Genomic DNA, 20,073 nt, shown 5'->3' on the forward strand with positions numbered 1-20,073 from the left:
AGGCACACACATGCGAAGATGGTGAGGAGCGCGAGCAAAGCCTTGTGTGCTATGGTGGGGGAGCAGAGCATGCTAATGGAATGGCTTGAGTCAGGCTGCCAGCCCGGGCCCGGAATAAGGTGGCTTGGTGACAGGACCTTCCTTGCTAAGGCACTTGAGCCTGAGTCAAAGGTCAATGGATTCACCTTAAAAAACAAAAACAAAAACAAAAACAAAACCAGCAGAGATCTTCGTGCAAGTAAAACCTTGTGTCAAACACAGCTTGTGTCAAAGCAAACTGGGCCACGGAATACACACACACACACACACATACACACACACACGCACGCACGCACGCACGCACGTGCACGTGCACGAGCACACACACAAGCACACACACACACACACACGCGCGCGCGCGCACACACACACGGAACTACTTGATGGTGCCAACGGGGAGTTTCTACTGGCCACCTTGCATACCTTCCTCAGATTTAGGCAGCCTGTGTTCCAGCCCTTAGTTCCTCTTCACCTAAAAGGCCTTAGCAGTTAGCTGTTAGAGAAGCTGGGACTGCCTTGTTAGCCTCAAATAGCTCCCGTTTCCTCCTTGTTCCGTTATTGGCTTGTTGACATGTTGTGCGGCTCCTTCACCTGCTGCAGAAGGTGGTCTGGCTGGTAGGGCAGATGGAAGCAGAGAGGACAAGCGGAGGTTTGGTGGCTGGTCCAGCTGAGAAAAGAGGAGGCGATTCATTAAATTATGAGCCCATTTTGTGTTACTATAACAAAATACTCAAAGCTAGGTGCTTCACATAGGAAAGAGCTGTTTTTAGCTCATAATGCTGGAAGTTCAAGGGAGTGTCAGCAGCATTGGCTCAGGTCTAGTGAAGCCCTCATGGATGATAATATCACAGTCTTGGGAGCGAATGAGATTGGGTGATCACATGGTAGCACAGGAAGCCTGGAGTTCAAGGAAAACTCTGCTAATGCCTCTGAGGTCACACTCTCAAGGATCTAACAACCTCCCACCAGGCTCCTGTCTTACTATTGCCACACTGAGGACCAAGCTCGAGACCCTCAAATCCCTAGGACATAACCACATTCCAAGCATGGCACTCAAGCGCCTTGTCCAGAAACCACCATTTCCCATGCCCTGTGCTCCAGAGGAGCTAGCTCAAGAAAGACTGGCCTAGGAGGTGGAGGGCAGTAAGAACAGGGGATGTTACAGAGTCCTTGTAGCCAGAAGTACATCTGGGATTCGTGGACTAGAGCGTGGGAGGTGCCGTCACCGCTGCTCTCTGTACCTCTGGGCTCCTTCCCTCCATGGCTCATGGCTCCCTCTGGAGAGAGAAGCTGATGGAAGGGCGGATGAGATGGTTCAGTGAGTAGGAGAGTGCTTGCTGCACAGACATGACGACCTGAGTTTGGATCCCCAGTACCCACGAAAAAAAAATTGGTCAAGGCCACATGTGCCTGTGACTCAAATGCTGGGCATAGGGGCAGAGGCAGGAGGGTCTCTAGGGGCCTGCTGGCAGCCAAGCTAGCTGAAAAATGGTGAGCTCTAGGTTCAGTGAGAGACCCCGTTTCAAGGGATTAAGGTGGAGAGTGACAGAGTAGGATGTTTGAATGTCCTTTGATCTATGCACATGTGGACCTGTGTGGGCACATGTAACATGCACATACCCTCCCACACAAGCACACTAAAAAAAAAATCCTGTTGGCTCAGACCACCCTCTGTTGTAAGTATACACACACACACACACACACACACACACACACACACACACACACCACCCTAGTTTTATTTTTTGGAGACAAGGTCTGACGTACTCAAACGGGCTTTGAACCAGCTATGTGGCTGACACTGGCCTTGAGCTCCCGATGCTCTTTCTCAACCTCCTAAGTGTTGGAATTACAAGCATGTGCCACCATGCCCAGCTGGTGGACTCTTCTTGGTTCAAATTCCAGCCAGGAGGGGCTGTGGAGTCACCCCTGGGCTTTCCATGAGGTGCCCAGCTGGGCTGAGAGGACTCCAGTAGCTCAGGGGTGGGTCAGCCCACAGCAAGCAATTCCAGTTTCTAATGGAGCCAGCTCAAGGGGTCAAGTTTTTGCAACTTGTCCAGCTAAAGGGAATGCATCTTCTAATTGGTCCTCCAAGAGGAGGCATTTTTTTCATAGTTTGCACTGTGTGCTGGCAGCTGCTGTCCCTCCAGGGACATCCTTAGAGAAAGTGAACTGAGCTGAGGGCTGCCTCTCCCCCACCACTGCCCTGCTGAACAGTCATTAAGCGGAAGGACCCTTAACCACTATTGGACTGCCTCTCCCTTTTGTGTTAGAGACAGGGAAACTAAGGCTCCTTTAAGACCTCATCCCATCCCTGAGCCCCATTATGGACCTCTGGCCCAGAGATGCAGCCCTGCCAGCAGCAGCCTTGTGTGGGGCCCTGGGTCACGTGTTCTTACTCCCTCAGCCGTATTTAGAATCGCTGGATCAGGGGAAACTCTCCTCCCAGCCCTTGAGGATTCTTGGAAAGAATCGCTCTGAGGCCTGCTTAACGCCCCTCCCATCAATACCCCAACCCACACGATAAAGCAAGTGTTCACCCTCCTTAGAGGACTTTGGGACCCTTTGGGCTTTTCTGCAACCCCCTTGTCAGGATGTGGGTGTCAAGTCTATTGAAGTCCCTTCTCAGCATCAGTTCTGGTTTGGGGCTCAAGAAATACCTTTCTGTAGGCAGGTGGAACGGGGGTCATGGCCTTTGCCCTCCAGGAATCTTGGCTGAGTGGTGACACACTGGCACCAGGTCCCCCCCGCCCCCCGAGGGGAACAGAGCAGCCATGCTCAGGGGGCCCTAGTCTGGAGAGCAAAGGAGTCACATACTTCCCAGGCCAGAGGTGAATATCAGGGATCTGGCTGCTAGGCAGGTCCCAGGCACTGACTGGCAAGGCTCAGGCTGGGGGCGGGACCTTGGAGGGAGGGAAAGAAGGAAGGAGGTTCTGGAGGAAAGAAGGCAGAGGGCCTGCGTCTGGTTTGGTGAGGGAAACATCCCCTAATTCCATCCACATAGGCTGCTTCCTCACTGGATAATCAAATGTGAAGAAACAGAAAAACCAGACCTGGATGGTGCAGGTTTTGATACCCATCAGCCCTCTCAGGCTCTACTCCTGCAGCTCCTTTCTTAGTTCCTGGGTACCCACACTCATTTCCCTCCTCTGACCCAGCCTGGTCTCCCACTGAACTGTCCCCTGCCTCCCTTCCCCTCACCCTGCCAACCTGGAATCCACCTTGGGCTTACCCCACTCTCTCCAGATCTTCAGCTTCCTGTTCTCCTGGCTCCTCCACTCCTCTCTCTTCTGAGAAAGATTCCTGTGTCCATCTTTCTCCAGCTCCTTGACCTTTCTCCTTTGCAGTCCTGGCTCACCCCCACTTATGTGCTCTCACTCAGGCTGGGCCTGCTCAGGTCCTTCTCTGCCTGTGAGGCTGCCCAGACCCAGGGACCCAGGGACCAACATGTCACCAAGTCCAATAGGCATTTTTCAGGGTGAACACTGTGGTCCCCCTGACTTCCTTCTTGCTTCTCTTGGCTTCTGTGCCTCTCTTCTGTCTTCCTTCCCTGGGTCTGCTCTTTTGGTCTGGACAGAGGGCTCCTCCCTTCACACTGCTAGATGTCACTGGGTTCTCCTCTAAATTCACATGCTCATTGGATTGTCACAGCTGTCCCCATGTCTACCCCAATATCTCCACAACTGTTCTACCCAGCTCTGTCTTCTTACCCAACATGCCTTGTCCCCAGTACCTGCATCTCCTCTGGGGTCTCCCATTTCCCAGGTGTTACTCAGCGCTTTCACCAGCCCAATGCCCTTGCCAAAAACAGAGGGGTCATTCTTCCTCATTGTCCCCAAGTCCCCTTTCCTACGATGCCGCCAGTCCATCCAGTTCCCTCTATTCTCTGTTGCCGCTTTGCCGGTCCAGACCTCTGTCATTTCCCAGATGAGTTACCCTGGAGCCTTCTAGTGAGTGTTTCTCGTCTGTGTCTCCGTCCTGCTCCATGGTCTATACTACCCAGGCGGTGGCCCTGAAACACAAGAGGGACATTGTCATTTCCTTTCCCTGAACTCCCCAGTGGCTCCCCGTTGCCTTTAGGATCTCATTCCAGTACCAGAGGATGCTCTCATGGATCTCACCTCTGTTCCCTACGGGGTCAAGAACTGCTAGCCTTCTGGGCTGGCTTCCACAGATGCCCACATGCTGCTGGCATACCACGCTTCCTCTGTCTGGGTCACCCCCGTCCCTGTCTGGTTACATCTCTACTTCAGCTGAACCGACATCTTCTTGGAGCAGCCTCAGTCTCTTTAGGACAGTCACCAGCTCTCCCAGTGTGTCCCCACTGTTACCCTTGCCAGTGTCTTGGGATCTGGATTATTTATTCCTGACTTTACCATAAACGCACCTGAGTGTAGATGAGATTAGCGTTTCTGAAGTGAGTGTGGTTCAGATGACTCGGGGGCAACCTCTTTCCTTTCTGCTCTGAGATTCCCCTGTCACCCTCCTTCCCATCTGCCATATGTCCATCTCTCTAGTCTCTGAACATCTGTCCTTCCAGGGATGTCTCTGGGGGAATCTGGAACTGAGTTGGTGGCTATCTTCTCCCTCCCCACCCCACTACTGAAGAGTCACCAGGGCGATGAGAACCCTACTTATCGTTCAGTGTCCTCTACCTTTGTGTGGCGGGCTGGGAACTTGAAGCTCGGAGAAATAGTTTGACCTTGTGGTTCAGGTGGCCTTGGGCTCCGGTCTTGCATTATGACGTGGGGAAAGTTAACACCTCTCTCTCTCTCTCTCTCTCTCTCTCTCTCTCTCTCTCTCTCTCTCTCTCTCTCTCTCAGCTTTGTTGAGAAAGCAAGTCCTATTATATAGCATAACTCCCATTAAAGTGCATATTTCAGGACTCTGTGCACACTCACAGACTGGCATAACCATCCCTGGATACTTGTATCTTTTTTTTTGTTTTTGTTTTTTTGTTTTTTCGAGACAGGGTTTCTCTGTGTAGCTTTGCGCCTCTCCTGGAACTCACTTGGTAGCCCAGGCTGGCCTCGAACTCACAGAGATCCGCCTGGCTCTGCCTCCCGAGTGCTGGGATTAAAGGCGTGCGCCACCACCGCCCGGCGGATACTTATATCTTATATCCCGTTACCTCACATACATGCTTGAGGAATCACAGTAGGGACTGGGGAGGATTTGATGGAGAACATGTGTGTGGAGGGGTTGATATTGTGCTGGACCAGTGGGATTGCACATCAAACCAGTGGTGATGCTGAGGTTGGCATGACACCTGCCTCCCTGACGGCCCCAGTCCTGGCCACTTCTGGTGGTGATTTGAGGAGGTGTGGAAGGGGAGACAGTAAGAACTGTCATTGTTGTAAAGGTGCTGACTTGGTGCCAAATGTGGAGGCTCATGCCTGTAGTCCCAGCATTTAGGAGGTTGAGGGAGGGGGATCTTGAGTTCTAGGTTAGCCTGGATACATAGTGAGACCCTGTCAAAAGGAAAACAAATAAAACGCCGAGCTGGTTAGTAATCGAGCCCCATTTCCACCTTGAACTTTCTGAATCAGACATTGCCAAGGAAGTGCCCAGAAATCAGCATTTTTCTTTTCAAGACAAGGTCTCAGCGTAGTCAAGGATGACCTTGAGTTTCTGAGCCTCTTGCTTACACCTTGTGAGTGCTGGGATTACAGGCACGTGCCACTATTAACAAGCCTTTGGGGAGTTCTGGTGTCTTCTGTAGTTTGAGAACCATGGATCTAAGCAAGTATCTACCTTTCTCTCCCTAATCTTCCTGAGTGGGTAGGAGGAATAGTTGCCGAATGGGGATAGGGAACAGGAAAGACCGTGATAGGCCTCCTGACAAGCCTACAGGGTGCCCCCATCTGCTACAACTCTAACTCCAGGTTGGCTAAGAGGATACATGGGCCCTCTTGCCCACAGATGGGATACATAGAGATGTAGCAGAAAGGAGCCTCCAGTCTGGCGCTCTGCTAGGGAAGTAGCAAAGGCCCTGGCCAGCCAGGACCTGTATACCATCTCTACTCTTGTAGCTGGAGAAACTGAGCCCCACAGGGGCCGAAAACAATCCTCAGGTAATCCTATTTGTCATATGATGAAGTCATACACCAGCGTGGCCAGACTTCCTCCATCTGCTAAGCTCTAAACATTGAGCGTGTGTTTCTCCAAGAGCATCTGGCATCTCTTATGTGATGGCTAAGGCCAAGGCAGCATTGAGGCCAGAAGCTGAAGAGGGTCTAGCCTCAGCCCTACCACTGAGTCACTGTGGGATCTTAAACAAACCTGTCAGTCTTGGGTCTCATGTCTTCATCTTGAAGATAGGAATAATTATTCGGGTAACAGGACAGGGTGTTTTTCGTCATCAGCTTGAACACATCCTTTCAAATGATTTGAGGGCCTAGGGTAAAAAAGTTCCTATCCCTGTCAGTGATAAAGGGAAGAGAAGATGAAATTCAGGGTTTTGTTGTTGCTATCGACAGAGTCTTGACTCATACCCAGCTGGTATGGAACTTACTGTATAGATCAGGCTGGCCCTTAAATTGTGCTGATCTTCCTGCCTTTAAGAGTGCTGGGATTAGCCGGGCGGTGGTGGCGCACGCCTTTAATCCCAGCACTCGGGAAGCAGAGCCAGGCAGATCTCTGTGAGTTCGAGGCCAGCCTGGTCTACAGAGTGAGATCCAGGACAGGCACCAAAACTACACAGAGAAACCCTGTCTCGCTGGGATTAAAGGTGTACACTGCCACTCCCAGCCGGTTCAAGGGAGCTGGGGTGTTGCAGTGAGTAAGAGAGCAGAGAGGATTAGGTGCAGAGGTGGGCGGGCAGGCTTGGGTGAGGGTAGGCCTCTGAGGGCCTTGCTGGCAATGCTGAAGAGTTTGACCTTCGCTTTCCAAGCGACACCTCCTAGTCCTTCCCAACAGTCCACCAACTGAGAACCAAGGATTCAAATATATGAACCTATGGGGGCCAGTCTCATTCAAGTCACCATGAGACCGTAGGATCTGAGAATGGAGCTGGACAACTGAGCCCTTAACGGAGGGTACAAATAAATGGACGTACGTTAGTTTGTTATTATCTAAGCAGTCCATAGTCATTCTTAAAAAAAAACAATCTGGCCGGGCGGTGGTGGCGCACGCCTTTAATCCCAGCACTCGGGAGGCAGAGCCAGGCGGATCTCTGTGAGTTCGAGGCCAGCCTGGGCTACCAAGTGAGTTCCAGGAGAGGCGCAAAGCTACACAGAGAAACCCTGTCTCGAAAAACCAAAAAAAAAAAAAAAAAACAATCTTAGGTAGCGCAGATAGGCAACAAAAGCAAAAACCCAATCACTTCATTTTTGCTTGACCAGAGATGAGCCTGCCACTATTGGTGCGTATGTAAAAGGTACCTTTTTAATCACCATGATCACATGACCCTTCAGGTTCTGTAATCTGCTTTTTTGGCTTAGTCTACTGTGGATAGTTGATGCCCGTGTAACTACTGGAATAGCAAGAAAAAAAAAGTGGAGGAAAGGAATTCCGGAAGTGCTCCACAGAGAACTGCGGATGCCCACGGCAGCCAGCCAAGGGCTTACCGACAGCTAAGAAAGTCAGCGGAGGAGCTGGGCTAGAGCAAAGGCCCGTGATGTTCCCACCGCAGCCCTGCACATCCCTACTCTGTGTCAGCTGCAGCTCCCATTCCAGGTAGCCTGGCTGCTGCTGGTCCTGCGGTTGGTACTGGAGCTGAGGGGTGGAGGGGGTGCGTCCCTCCCCACTGGCCTTGTGTCTTTGCTGACTCAGCTCTGGGCTGGGACTGACCGCAGAGGCCTCCATCTTACTCATTCATCTCAAGTCCCTACCGACAGCTGCTTCTTGCCTCCTTGATCCAGGGGCATTTCCTGTGATGCAGCACCAGATCCTGCCCTTCAAGGAGTTGTAAGTGGGCCAGGGCCCAGCCAGACCCTACTCTCAATTGTCCATCAGCCCATGTAACAGAGAAGGAGGCTGAGTAAAGAGGTCGGTGGTTTTCCTAGGTTACATATAACTCTCTCTCTCTCTCTCTCTCTCTCTCTCTCTCTCTCTCTCTCTCTCTCACACACACACACACACACACACACACACACACACAAAGTGTGCATGCATGCTTGAACAGAAATAAAAATAAGTGGAAAGAGATTTGGGCTGGGCATGGTGTTGCACACTTGTAATCCTAGTACTAGGAAGGCAGAGACAGGAGAGGAAGATAGAGTTCGAGGCTAGCCTGGGCTACATAGCAAGATCCTGTCTCAAAAATTAACAAAAGAAAGAGCAAGCCGGGCGGTGGTGGCACACGCCTTTAATCCCAGCACTCGGGAGGCAGAGGCAGGCGGATCTTTGTGAGTTCAAGGCCAGCCTGGTCTACAGAGCGAGATCTAGGAAAGGCGCAAAGCTACACAGAGAAACCCTGTCTCGAAAAACCAAAAAGAAAAGAAAAAAAAGAAAGAAAGAAAGAGCAACCCCTGGGGCACATACAGGAAGGCAGGCTCTGGAAGGGGACTCTGAAGAGGAAGCCGTGAGTAGGAGTCAGAGGTTCTGGGGAGAGGTAGAGTGTGTTAGGGCTGAAGGTGTGCAGGAGCTCTGGCGGTGAGGCAGCAATAGAGCTCTGAGGACATGTGGGACACTGGCGGGTCAGTGCGTTGCGATGCGTTTCCAGGGAACAAGCTCATTCCTTCTGGTGTTTTCTGGGGGCAAGTGCATGCTTAACACGCCTTGTTCCAAAGAGCCCACACTCCCCTCACTACACCTGCAGCCCGCCCGTGTGTATACATGCCTCAAGGCACCTGCTTATGGACTCTCCCCCACTTCCTCTCAGCTGGGGACTCCTGGCTCCAATCTCAGGTCATCCCTGGAAATACTCAGCAACCTCGGGTGAAGCCCTTTCCTGCTGTAGACTGTTGTTTCTTCACGCGCAGCTGACAACAAGGGAAGTGTGGCATGAGTTACATTCTAGAGTTCCCGTCTAACAGGGCCACTTGGTAGCTTCATGCTGCCCACAGAGTCCTTCCAGGCCTTCGTCCCCAGCTCCTCACTACCTGATCCCCCTTTTCCTTCATCCCTATGTTGCTGTTTCCATGCCTACTCTGTCCCCTTGCTTTGTATTTGTGGTGTGTGTGTGTGTGTGTGTGTGTGTGTGTGTGTGTGTGTGTGTGTGTGTGTTGTTGATGGGTGTGAGTGTCTACTTGTGGAGACCAAAGGAGGACATTGTATGCCCTATGATATCATTCTCTGCCTTATTCCCTTGGGACGGGGTCCTTCGGTGATCCAGAAGCTCACTGTTTTAGCTGAACTGACTGGCCCGTGAGCTGTTGTGATCTGCCTGTCTGATCCCAACACTAGGGTTGTGGACACACGTGGTCACGCCCAGCCTTTTTACATGTGTCTTTGGGATTCAAACAGGGGGCCTTAAACCCGCACAGTAAGCGCTGCCACGGAGCCACCTCCCCAGCCCCTCTCTTCTCTAGCGGACTCATTATGAATTCCATAAAAACACGGAGGCAGAGCAGCTGTTCCTATTCTTCAGTTGAGGCTACAGCTTCTGAGCTCTGTTGACCTTTGGAACACTTTTCTTGGGCCATAAAACGGAGCCCGGAGCCAAGGCTGGTGGGTGGCTAAGCCCAGGGAAACACAGCCTCTATGTTTTCTTGCTAGCCGGGACAAAATCGGGAGGCCTCCTCCCTAAGTCTCAGTCACATTAGTCTTGTCCGGAGAGGGCTTGGGAGGTGTCTGTGCTCAGCAGCCTGCAGCTTGCCTGTCCATGACGCTACAGAACTCTGCTTGGATTCTGTTTTCCAAAGAATTCCACCCAAATCTTGAGTCTCCTAACTCTGCGACCCTGCCAGGGGACCCTCAGTTATTCTGTACCCCCAACCACCTAACCTTTCCTATCATGCTCTAATTGCAGATTTTTGCTAGTCTTCAGCTGCCTGGTGCTGTCCGTGCTGTCCACTATCCAGGAGCACCAGGAACTTGCCAATGAGTGTCTCCTCATCTTGGTGAGTGCTGGGAGTCCCCTTTAGAGTCTCCTCCAAGGCCGAGCTGCATGTGACATAGCACCTCCCACCTGAGGAGAGAGGCCTCCTAGACTGCGGTCAGGGAGCAGAAGGCTGCTCCTCTCTGGCTATCATTCCCGGCTTTGTAGCTGGCGCAGGGGGATCTCCTGTTCTAAGTGAGGCCTGAGGATGGGCCCAGGATGGACTAGGTGAGCAGGCTCCATTCTGTACCAGAGCGGAAACAAACCTCACCCTGTTAAACAGAAACACCCACAGAAGGCCTTCCGCCAAAGGAGAGCCGCCCTTAATGTCACTCAGTCAGGGCTAAGAGTGTAGAATGGTTGGAAGGCTGAGGGCAGGGAGAAGAAGAAATGCAGGCATCTTATGGAGCCAGACATTTGTGTATGGGGGCAGACTTGGGCTTCTCTTCTCCCTGGAGGACAAAGAGGAGGTCACCTCCCTTCTGGAATCCTCTCAAATCTTTCCAGGTATAGGAGGGACCTAACCAGGTGCCGGTGTTCCTAACATAGGGTTGGGCTCTGATCTGGGTCCTGGTCCCCTGCAGGAATTCGTCATGATTGTGGTCTTTGGCTTGGAGTATATAATCCGCGTCTGGTCAGCTGGCTGCTGTTGCCGCTACAGAGGATGGCAGGGTCGCTTCCGCTTCGCCAGGAAACCTTTCTGTGTCATCGGTATAAGCCTTCCCTACCCTGCCCCACCCCAAGCCTCAGGGAGGCATTTTAATCTCATCCTTGACCCCGATCCTGGCTTCTCATGAATTTAATGGACCTTCCCAATCTGCACCTCCTCCCCCATTATGGTCCCAAGAGTCCCAGACCCCAGGTCTTGACACGAGGTGGGCTGGTGACTTCGACACCTCTGCCCTGCAGACTTTATCGTGTTCGTGGCCTCGGTGGCGGTGATCGCCGCGGGCACACAGGGCAACATCTTTGCCACGTCCGCGTTGCGCAGTATGCGCTTCCTGCAGATCCTGCGCATGGTGCGTATGGACCGCCGTGGAGGCACCTGGAAGCTGCTGGGCTCGGTGGTCTATGCGCACAGTAAGGTGAGGCTGGGGAAAGGGGCGGGGGAACGAAGCTCCTGGAAACTACCCGAGGTGCAAGCAAGAGGCGGAGCTGGGGCGGGGCCAACGCCGGGGCAAGCGGGCACTGGAACCAGACCGAGGCGGCCTAGTCAAGGACTGATGCGAGATAGGCCTACTTTGAGCCAAGAACAATCAGGGCTTGGCAGGGGCGTGACCTATCTGAGGAAAGGGGCTGGAGCTGAGCAGGGGTGGGGCCTAATAATGAGAGCCCTGAGGAGGGGGCGGGACCTACGCTGGGGGGTGGGTGTCGAGGCGGCTGGAGCCAGCAGGGGCGGGGCTTAGGCAGGGCCTCAGAGGTAGAGCTTAAGGATCACATCTGCAAGCACCTTGGTTTGGACAGGACTGCTCCCAGTGGAGTGGGGGAACTGGGTAGGTCCTAAGGGTGAGTCTGGGAAGGGATCAGACGGGTTGAAGCCCGAAAAGATTAAGGACAGGCCTGGGGTCTGGCTCTGGGGGTTTCTGAGAAGGCCGGGCAGGGGCTCCTTCCTTGAAGAAGGGGGAGACTGGAGAAGTGTGTGCAGCTTTATCCCCTGACAGGCACCCCTTCTTTTTCCCTCAGGAGCTGATCACCGCCTGGTACATCGGGTTCCTGGTGCTCATCTTTGCCTCTTTCCTCGTCTACCTGGCTGAGAAGGATGCCAACTCTGACTTCTCCTCCTATGCTGACTCGCTCTGGTGGGGGACGGTGCGTGAGGGTCTGGGCAGGTCCGCCCTTCCCCCTAAGAACTTCCCTGGACACTTCCCAGGTTCTGTTCCCTTACCGCGGTGCCCCAACTCAGGCTGAGGTTGGCACTTCTGAGACTAGTCCCTATGCTAGCCCCTAGCTACTCTGTTGGACCTGTTTGTGGCCCACATCCAGCCCTTCACTCAGCCCTTGTGACCTGTACTGCTTTTCCTTAACTAGCGTGAGAACCCATCTGTACCCCTCCAGTCTCTCTGAGAAGTCCTTGAGATCAGTCCCTGTGGCCGCTGTAGGAGTTTGTCGGGGAAGGCCTTCTCTGGTCCTCAGTTTTCTACTTGCGTTTGCTGTACCTTCAAGTCCTTGTGGCTGGCCGCTATGCCCAGTCCTATGGGTAACCTGTTTCTATCTCCAGATTACACTGACAACCATTGGCTATGGTGACAAGACACCACACACATGGCTGGGCAGGGTTCTGGCTGCCGGCTTCGCCTTACTGGGCATCTCCTTCTTTGCCCTGCCTGCCGTGAGTTCTCTGCTGGTTGGAGAGGGATGCTGGGACCAAGACCTAACCAGCCTATCCTAAATTTGCTTTAGGCAACCTGGGGTACCTCAGATAGGGAGGTATGGGAATGTTTTAGTAGCCCCTTGTCCTCCTTTCTACATTACCTGCAGCCATGCCCTATCCCCATAGGGTATCCTGGGTTCTGGCTTCGCCCTGAAGGTCCAGGAGCAGCATAGGCAGAAGCACTTTGAGAAGCGAAGGATGCCAGCAGCCAACCTCATCCAGGTACATGGTGCTTAGGAGGCCCTGTGCTTGTCAGCCCTGTGTGCTGACCCATGTGTCCCAACTTAAAAACTACAAGTCTACTTCAAAGCTCAGAGAGGGACGGGACTTTGGGGGAGGCGGTGTCTTAGTAAGGGTTTTTATTGCTGTGACGAGACACATGACCACTGCAACTCTTATAAAGGAAAAACATTTAATTAGGGTGGCTCACTTACAGTTTCAGAGGTTCAGTCCATTATCATCATGATGGGAGCATGGTATTATGAAGGCAGATTGTAGCTGAGAATCCTACATCTTACAGGCAACAGGAAGTTGACTGACTCACTGGGTGGGATCCAGAGCATAGGAAACCTCAAAGCCAGCCCCACAGCGACACACTTCCTCCAACAAGGCCATAGCCACTCCAACAAAGCCACACTTCCTAATAGTGCCACTCCCTATGAGATTATGGGGGCCAATTACATTCAAACCTCCATGGGAGGGTCACATGCCACATTACAGAGCTGGGATGCTGGCTGAGTTATCAGTAATGTTCCCCTGCAGCCAATAGCTGGTTTTTTTCAGGGTGACTCCCTAGAGCCACCCTGTTGCCACCTGTGGCCATGACCTGGGATGGGGAGAGCCTGTACAAGAGTCCCCCATCTCCTAATGGAGACCTAACTCGGCCATCTTGAAACTGGGTAGTTGTCAGCCTGCTCCACTCCTGGTGCCTTGATATACTCACTGTGTCCTCAGGAAGTCGTATAATAAGAAGATGGTCCAGAGTTGGACTTTTAGAATTGCCAGCATTTAATGGGCAGGTGAGAAGGGAGCCAACCAAGGAAATGGGAGTGGCCAGGGATGGGAGCAGGTGTAGGAAGCCAGGGCCATGTGACCTCAACTTCCCTCAGTGTGATGGACGCGGTCTGAGTGGGCTCTGATCTGTGAGCCTGTCGCTGCCTTGGCTTCTCTCCAGCGTAGGGACGTGCAGGAGAACTCCCTGTAGGAAATAGCTGAGGAATCCTGACACAGCACACTTTTGCCTGCTCCCCAGCAACCTCTGACCCCCCCAAACCCCAGCCTGACTCGGCCCCTCCTTATCTCTTCTTCCCAGGATACAGCCCCTTCTCCCTCCCTGCTGTCTCCCACTACCAGCTCGGCCTTTTCTTCTTAGCATCCCTTGGGGCACAATGGCCACTGTCCTCTGGGAGCTGGCCTCCCTAGAGGCATTGTAGGGGCAGGCAGCTGGCACTGTCCCTGCTGAGAGACAGCTGGTATTGTGGTACCCATAATTAATGAGAGCTCTGGCAGCTGCTCCCCAGCCCATGCCAGGGACCCAGGCAAGCAGGAAGTAAAAATATTTCTGTCTTAGGAAGGCGCCAGGCTGGTGAGGTCACTCGTGGCAACCCCTTAAGGACAAGAGGCACCCAAAGGAGGGGAGGCGTCGGGGGCTGCCCCAGTTCTGCTTTGTCCTGCCTAACGCTCTCCATATCTCCCTGCCCTGGTGGATCAGTCCACTCACAGTCCTTCCCAGACTCTTTTTACCTGGATAGAGAGAGGCAGTCTTTTCTCCCTCATCTAACTGCAGTTCCTTCTGCTGTAGAGTCCGTGGCTGTTGAAGAGTTTGTGGTCAGTAATCTTCCCTGCTCTCCCTCAGGCCTTAGTAGTCCCGTGGTCGCAGTAGGCAGCTGATGGAGATACAGTGGACTCACTGTTTGTAAAGCCAATCACTTAGTCAACATTCCCTCCCCCGAAACATTTGCAGAACCACCCGCGTGTGCCAGATACTGTACTTGGCACTGGGGATGCAGTGATGCCCAAGACGCAGCTTATGAAGAAAGACACTAACCAGACACTGTGAATGTGTACTTAGCTAAGGGAGCTAACGGGACGGCTTAAAGGAGCCTGGCCATAAGTGCCAGGCAATGAGTTTGGCGTTGGATAGACATCTGTCCATTTCATCCTCATAACAGTTTGTTAGGTCAACAACAGTCAGTCTAGCCTGCATGGGAAAATGGGTTAGAAACGTATGCCTGCCTGACCACAGACCCCAGCTCTTACCCAGGGCTTGTAAGCCCCTGGCTCTGGTGCCAATTTACTGGGTCACCTTGAGGAAGTCACTTCTTGGTTTGGTCTTGGTTTCTTGACTGGCCCTGCTGGTGGCTATGGAATTAGACTTGGCCTCTGGTCCTGACATCAATCTTAGCTGGCCTGGGACTGGGTTCGCTCAGGGACGGAGGGCTGATGGGTGGCTAAGGACTTCTATGGCACCCCATTCTCCCCACACCTCCAGGCTGCATGGCGCCTGTACTCCACTGACACAAGCCGGGCCTACTTGACAGCCACCTGGTACTACTATGACAGTATTCTCCCGTCTTTCAGGTAGGTGCTGCTGGAGTGGGAGTGGGTAGGGACTGGCACTGATTCCCCTTGAGAAGATGCCCTCAGAGTTAAGAAAGGAGACTGCTCCCAACAGAGCATTTGGGGCTGGCGCTGCAGGTCCTGCATAATTTGGAGTCTGGTTGGTCCTCTCCCCAACTCTTCTGTGCCCACTGGGCTCAGGGTATCGGTGCAACTTTGCCCCTGAAGCTGAGCCCCACACATGGAGTGCTGCCAGACTCACCAATAGGCAATGCCACCTAGGGAAGCGACAGCCAGCTCACCCCCCCCTCAGTCCTGAGTGGGGGTACATTAGCCTTGTACCAACCAATGTATTGCTGGTTAGAGAGGATGCTATGGCAGAAACGTGTGCCTGCCCCAGAGCCCCTGTGTGTGACTGTGTGGCCCCTGTTACTGTTCTGGGCAGCAACCCCTGAGGCCAGCAGTGAGTCTGTTCTGCTAGCCCAGGCTGGGCTCAGGCTGAATGGGGGCGGCTCTGTGCCGGAGGTTATTAATAGCATCATCAAGGTGCGTGGAGCCAGGTGCCTGGCCAGGCCCTGGGGCAGGAGTGAAGACTGCAGAGCCGGCTTGGTTGGCTCAGTCCCACGGGTAGGATGGCATGGAGTGCGTGCTAGTCCGGGCTGCTGTGCTCAGCGCTTCTCTCCATCGTCTTTGCCTCATTAGTTATCCTCAAGCAGCTGTTGCGTGATCCCACTTGCCCGCACCCGCACCTGGCCCCCTCTTGCTCCCTCCCTGTCCCACAGGCTTCCCAGGGGAGGAGCAGGAGGTAGAGGCTGGAAAGGGGGGCTCCCCACATCACTCCTCCTTCTCCTCATCTCCACACCTGGCGGAGGCTAGCTCCTACCTCAGAGGCAGAGCTGGAGGCTGGATTTGAAGCAGTCCCTTTGGGGAGGAGGGGGATGTTCGAAGGGATCAAGGCCAAGCAAGAGAGGGAACAGGGACTGGATGCTTAGAAATTGCCGTGGAAGTGGGGGAACTCTGGATGGGGTAGCCTGGGTTTCCTGGTAAGAGGAACAGAGCCTGGTCTGGAGATTTGGGCTCCGTTGGAAAGGCAGGTGAGGGGTGAGGGGTGGCTACCTTCCTTCCTGGTTATGGCAATAGGAAATGACCCAGAGATAGCCAACCCAACCATTTCCAGGAACTCCGTGGTAGGAGGAAGGAACACCACAGGGCAGGGTGGCTGGACTGGCCACCCTATTAAATCTGTCTTCAGCTCCGGTTTCTCCTAAAATCCCAGTCAGGCTGGGAGACTAAGGATTTCAGAGCTGCTGATGGCCACACAGCTCCGCGAAGAGGAGCAGCGTCAGCTAGATTCGAGCTCCCTCTAAGTGTGGGTGCTTTGGAGTTGTGCCCAACCTGCATAACCATACCTAGATTCCTTCCGATTTCCCAGAAACTCCTGCAAAGCGGGGAGAAAGCTAGCCTCTCCACCCTGCCTGTTCTGACCTGGGGTTATTTGTGAGTGCCCTGAGGGGGTGGCTCAAGACTTGGCAGGATCTGAGCTCAGTAGCTCTGGGCCCACTGGGTGAGGTGGGTGGTGTCCCGAAAGCCCTGCCTGTAGCTGATGGCGCCCTCTCCTGCAGAGAGCTGGCCCTCTTGTTTGAGCACGTACAACGGGCCCGCAATGGGGGCCTCCGGCCCCTGGAGGTGAGGCGGGCGCCAGTACCTGATGGAGCGCCCTCTCGCTACCCGCCCGTTGCCACCTGCCACCGGCCGGGCAGCGCCTCCTTCTGCCCTGGGGAAAGGTAGGGGCCCCCGGAGGCCACCACCTCCTCTTGCTTCTCCTCTTCCTTTTCCATTTTCTGTCTCACCCTCTCTCAGACCTCCTGCAGCCACCATACGGGTGTGTGGACCTGTCTGGGGGAAATCTCTGACATTGTTGTGAGGCCTGGTAGTTGTCGTCAGATGGCCAGACAGGTACAGACTGAGGGTCCTCTCTAGAGAGGCCACACTGGACTTACCTTTCTGTTCTCTGGGTCTCCCAGGGTCTGAGAGGGAGAGCTATCCACACCATTCTCTCCTGTCATCTCCACCGTTCATACCATTGTCCTCTTTCTCTCTCTGTTTCCACGTCCGTCCATCCCCCCCCTTCCATCCCTGCACCCCCATCCCTCCCGGGAAGCTGGAGAGAGGAGGAGGCCGCTGGCCCCAGGTGCTTACGGCTCAGGTAATGGAGGGTGCTTTTCTGTTCTGGGGTGTGAGGGCAGGGACCCCCTCCCCCGGCATGCTGCTGTTGGCGGGAAGCAGATGCCTGCTGGAAGAGAGCTCTGTGACTAAGACGGCTCCAGGACCCGCGGAAAACTCCACCAGTGTCTAACACGCTTATCTCTGCAGCTCTTCTCTGCGGCTTTGCTGGGGCGGGGAGGTCACCCTGGGGCTCTCTCCTTCTGGACTGAGACACTCTTTGCCGTCCCCAACCCTCTCTGCCAACTTGACCTGGAGCTTTGGCCTGTTGAAAGAATCAAGACAGAACAACGCTTGCTTCCTCTACATGTTCCGAACTGGAGGAGTCCCGGGCACGTTAGGATAATGGAAGCCCCTCCTCACGTCTTAGGAAAAAGCAGTTGCTTCTGTGAGGGTTTAGCTTTGAGGTCAAGGGTCAGTTTAGTCCCCTCATGCCCTCCCCAGCTTTGCCCATCTTTTTTCCTCTGCCTCATCCCACACATCATCCTCGAACTAGCCAGGTGGACACCTGCTCCCTGAATCTGGGCTATCATTAAGCCCAGGTTCAACATTCGCAGCCAGGAAAGAGGCAAGTCCCTCTACACTCAGAGATGCTCACCTCGGCTGTGTGCCTGGAGAAAGTCAAGTAACTCTGCTCTTGGCAAAACATTGGCGCTGGTCAGTGGTCAGGGTCGTGCCCAACCTGCAGATGGTTATGCAGACTGCTCAGGGGCTCTGGGTTCTCTGTTGGGGGCTGAAGGGGCTTGGAGAATGGATTGATGGGGATGGTTGCTCTCAGTGAGGGCTCTTACTGGCCAGGGGCTAGACAGGTCTGGAACTTCCGAGAGAGGAATGATTGGGCAAGCGAGACTGGGAGCGCCCTCTAAGAGAAACCTATGGTGTAACCAGACTTGGGTTCTCCATCAATGCCTGCAGGGACCGTGCCTGCCAAACCACAACTTATAGCCAGAAACTCACCATGTTTGGCATTCTGGCAACCCTGGGCAGGGCCAAATATGTGCTCTGAGCTTCCAGTTCATTCTTGTCTTCCTTCCCCTGAATCAGAAGACACTAGGGATGGATGAGAGCTTGGGCCTTGTGCCCCTTAATGATTCTGGGTCCCTGAGTCCTCAGAGGCCTGGGAACAGACAAACGCTGAAAGCCTGGCATTGTTAACACTGTGTCTGTCTGCTCTGGAGTGTCTGTGTCTATGTGTCTGATGGCGGAAGGACTCAGGATCCTGGGACGGGGCATTGAGCTGTGGCTTTTGGATCTGTCACCAGGCTCAAGCCAAATGGCCATGTCCTTTATCTTGGCTATCTTGACCCTAGGAAATAGGGTGTAACTCCTGCTAGGATATCCCCAAACTCATGTGTGTATATATATATATATATATGCATATACACGCATGTGTATTCTGCTACCTCCCATCCCCCACCCTGGTTTGGACACATGGAGCTTGGGGATGGTCCACACTGAGCATGTTTTCAGGAAGTGGGGCTCCAAGGAGCAGGACTTCCTGGGAATGGCATTCCCAGGACCAGGGTTTCCCTTTGAGGGTTATGGGATGAGTTCTAAAAGCCTGGCTTCCTGACCACCACATCCCATGGAGCATGTATTCAAAATGCAAAGGACAGGACTTCTCCATTCCACAGACTCAGTCACTGGAGAAGGGGCCCTGAGTCCTGCAGGCTCGACATACACCCAAGGGATCGTATGCAGAGCCCGGGCACCTCTGCATCCTGGGGTTGGGACTGGAGGGAGGCTCGAGTGGGAACCCTTCTCTCCCTCCAGCCACAGGAGACCAGCCCCGTCCTGGCAGCACTCCATGCTCTAACCACCTGTCTCTTTGTCACTAACCTCTGTTCGTGTCTTGTTCTCAACTTTCCAGCCAGATGTTTAGTAATAAGCGGAGTTTCTTTCGGATCCACGCCAGCTGGAGACCGAGGTACCCCCTCATCTGCTCCTCCTGTCCCCTTTCCTCCGTGCTCCCCCCCATTTTAGGGGCTGGAGAGGGGGACAGGATGGGCCAAGGACAAGGTGCATGTGCCTGCCGCCTGCAATCTGCCTTGGGGCCCTAAGCCCCCTTGCCTTCCTGGGGTTGCCTCTGCCAGGTTTAGGGCATGTGCCCAGTGTCAGAAGGGGCACTCTCAGGAGCTTTGAGGATATGCTGGCTATGCTGCTGACCCCTGTTATCTTGGCTACATTACTTCTCTTCTTCAGACCTGTTTCCCTTCTGTGGGATGGACAGGTTGAACTAGAGGCTCTCTGAGGGTCCTTCCCACTCTGACCTGTGCCAGCCTTGTGATTGGTTCCCTGGCTCTCCCCCACCCACCTGGGAAGCCCACAGGTACCTGAAGGGGCCGTGCCCAGCACCTGCGTCACCAGTTTCAGAGCCCCGGCTCGTTCAGCTGCACCACAACTACATTTGTGGTACCTGCCCCATGCCAGGCCCCGCTCTGTGCACTGGGGAAATGGTGATGAATAAAACATGGTCCGCGGAGAGTCGCAAAGAGTAATTGTGGTTCAGTGCATTGAGCACAACACAGGAGGGGAGCAGAGGGGCTGTGGAGCTGAGGTCAGACATTTAGCCCAGAAGCAGTCCTGGAAGAGGTGGCTGTGGTGGTGGTGGTGGTGGGGGGCGGTACTCTGGCCAGGGAGCTGCATAGATCGAGCTTGGAAGTGAAAGAGAAGGCGCAGCTGTGGGAGATGAGCCTGCAGCCCAGTAGGGCCTGATCTGAGAGTGGCCCCTGGAGCCACTCTGGGACAGGATGGGATCAGGAAGACCCCAACAACCAGTATGAGCCTCATTCTGTTGGCATTTGGGTGGCCTACGTTTGGGGAGCCTTGTGGTTGGAGATAGGGCCAGGGCCCCTACTAGGCTTCTGTTGAGAGGCAGCCATTCTCAGAATTGTCATTT

General features: G+C 53.9%; 1 protein-coding gene across 1 annotated transcript in view; it reads left to right on the top strand.

Annotated features, from left to right (window-relative positions):
* The window catches only part of Kcnq4 (potassium voltage-gated channel subfamily Q member 4), a 50,849-nt gene that overhangs the window by 18,615 nt on the left and 12,161 nt on the right, over nt 1-20,073 (top strand). The window contains exons 2-9 of the mRNA XM_052717838.1: nt 9,953-10,043; nt 10,606-10,732; nt 10,931-11,106; nt 11,705-11,830; nt 12,240-12,350; nt 12,519-12,614; nt 14,884-14,972; nt 16,574-16,735. Of these exons, the coding sequence (XP_052573798.1) occupies nt 9,953-10,043; nt 10,606-10,732; nt 10,931-11,106; nt 11,705-11,830; nt 12,240-12,350; nt 12,519-12,614; nt 14,884-14,972; nt 16,574-16,735 (978 nt within the window). The remainder of the gene's footprint in view (nt 1-9,952; nt 10,044-10,605; nt 10,733-10,930; nt 11,107-11,704; nt 11,831-12,239; nt 12,351-12,518; nt 12,615-14,883; nt 14,973-16,573; nt 16,736-20,073) is intronic.

Source organism: Peromyscus californicus, unplaced genomic scaffold (genome assembly GCF_007827085.1).
Source record: "Peromyscus californicus insignis strain IS unplaced genomic scaffold, ASM782708v3 Scaffold_5__1_contigs__length_169319896, whole genome shotgun sequence".
NCBI lineage: Eukaryota > Metazoa > Chordata > Mammalia > Rodentia > Cricetidae > Peromyscus > Peromyscus californicus.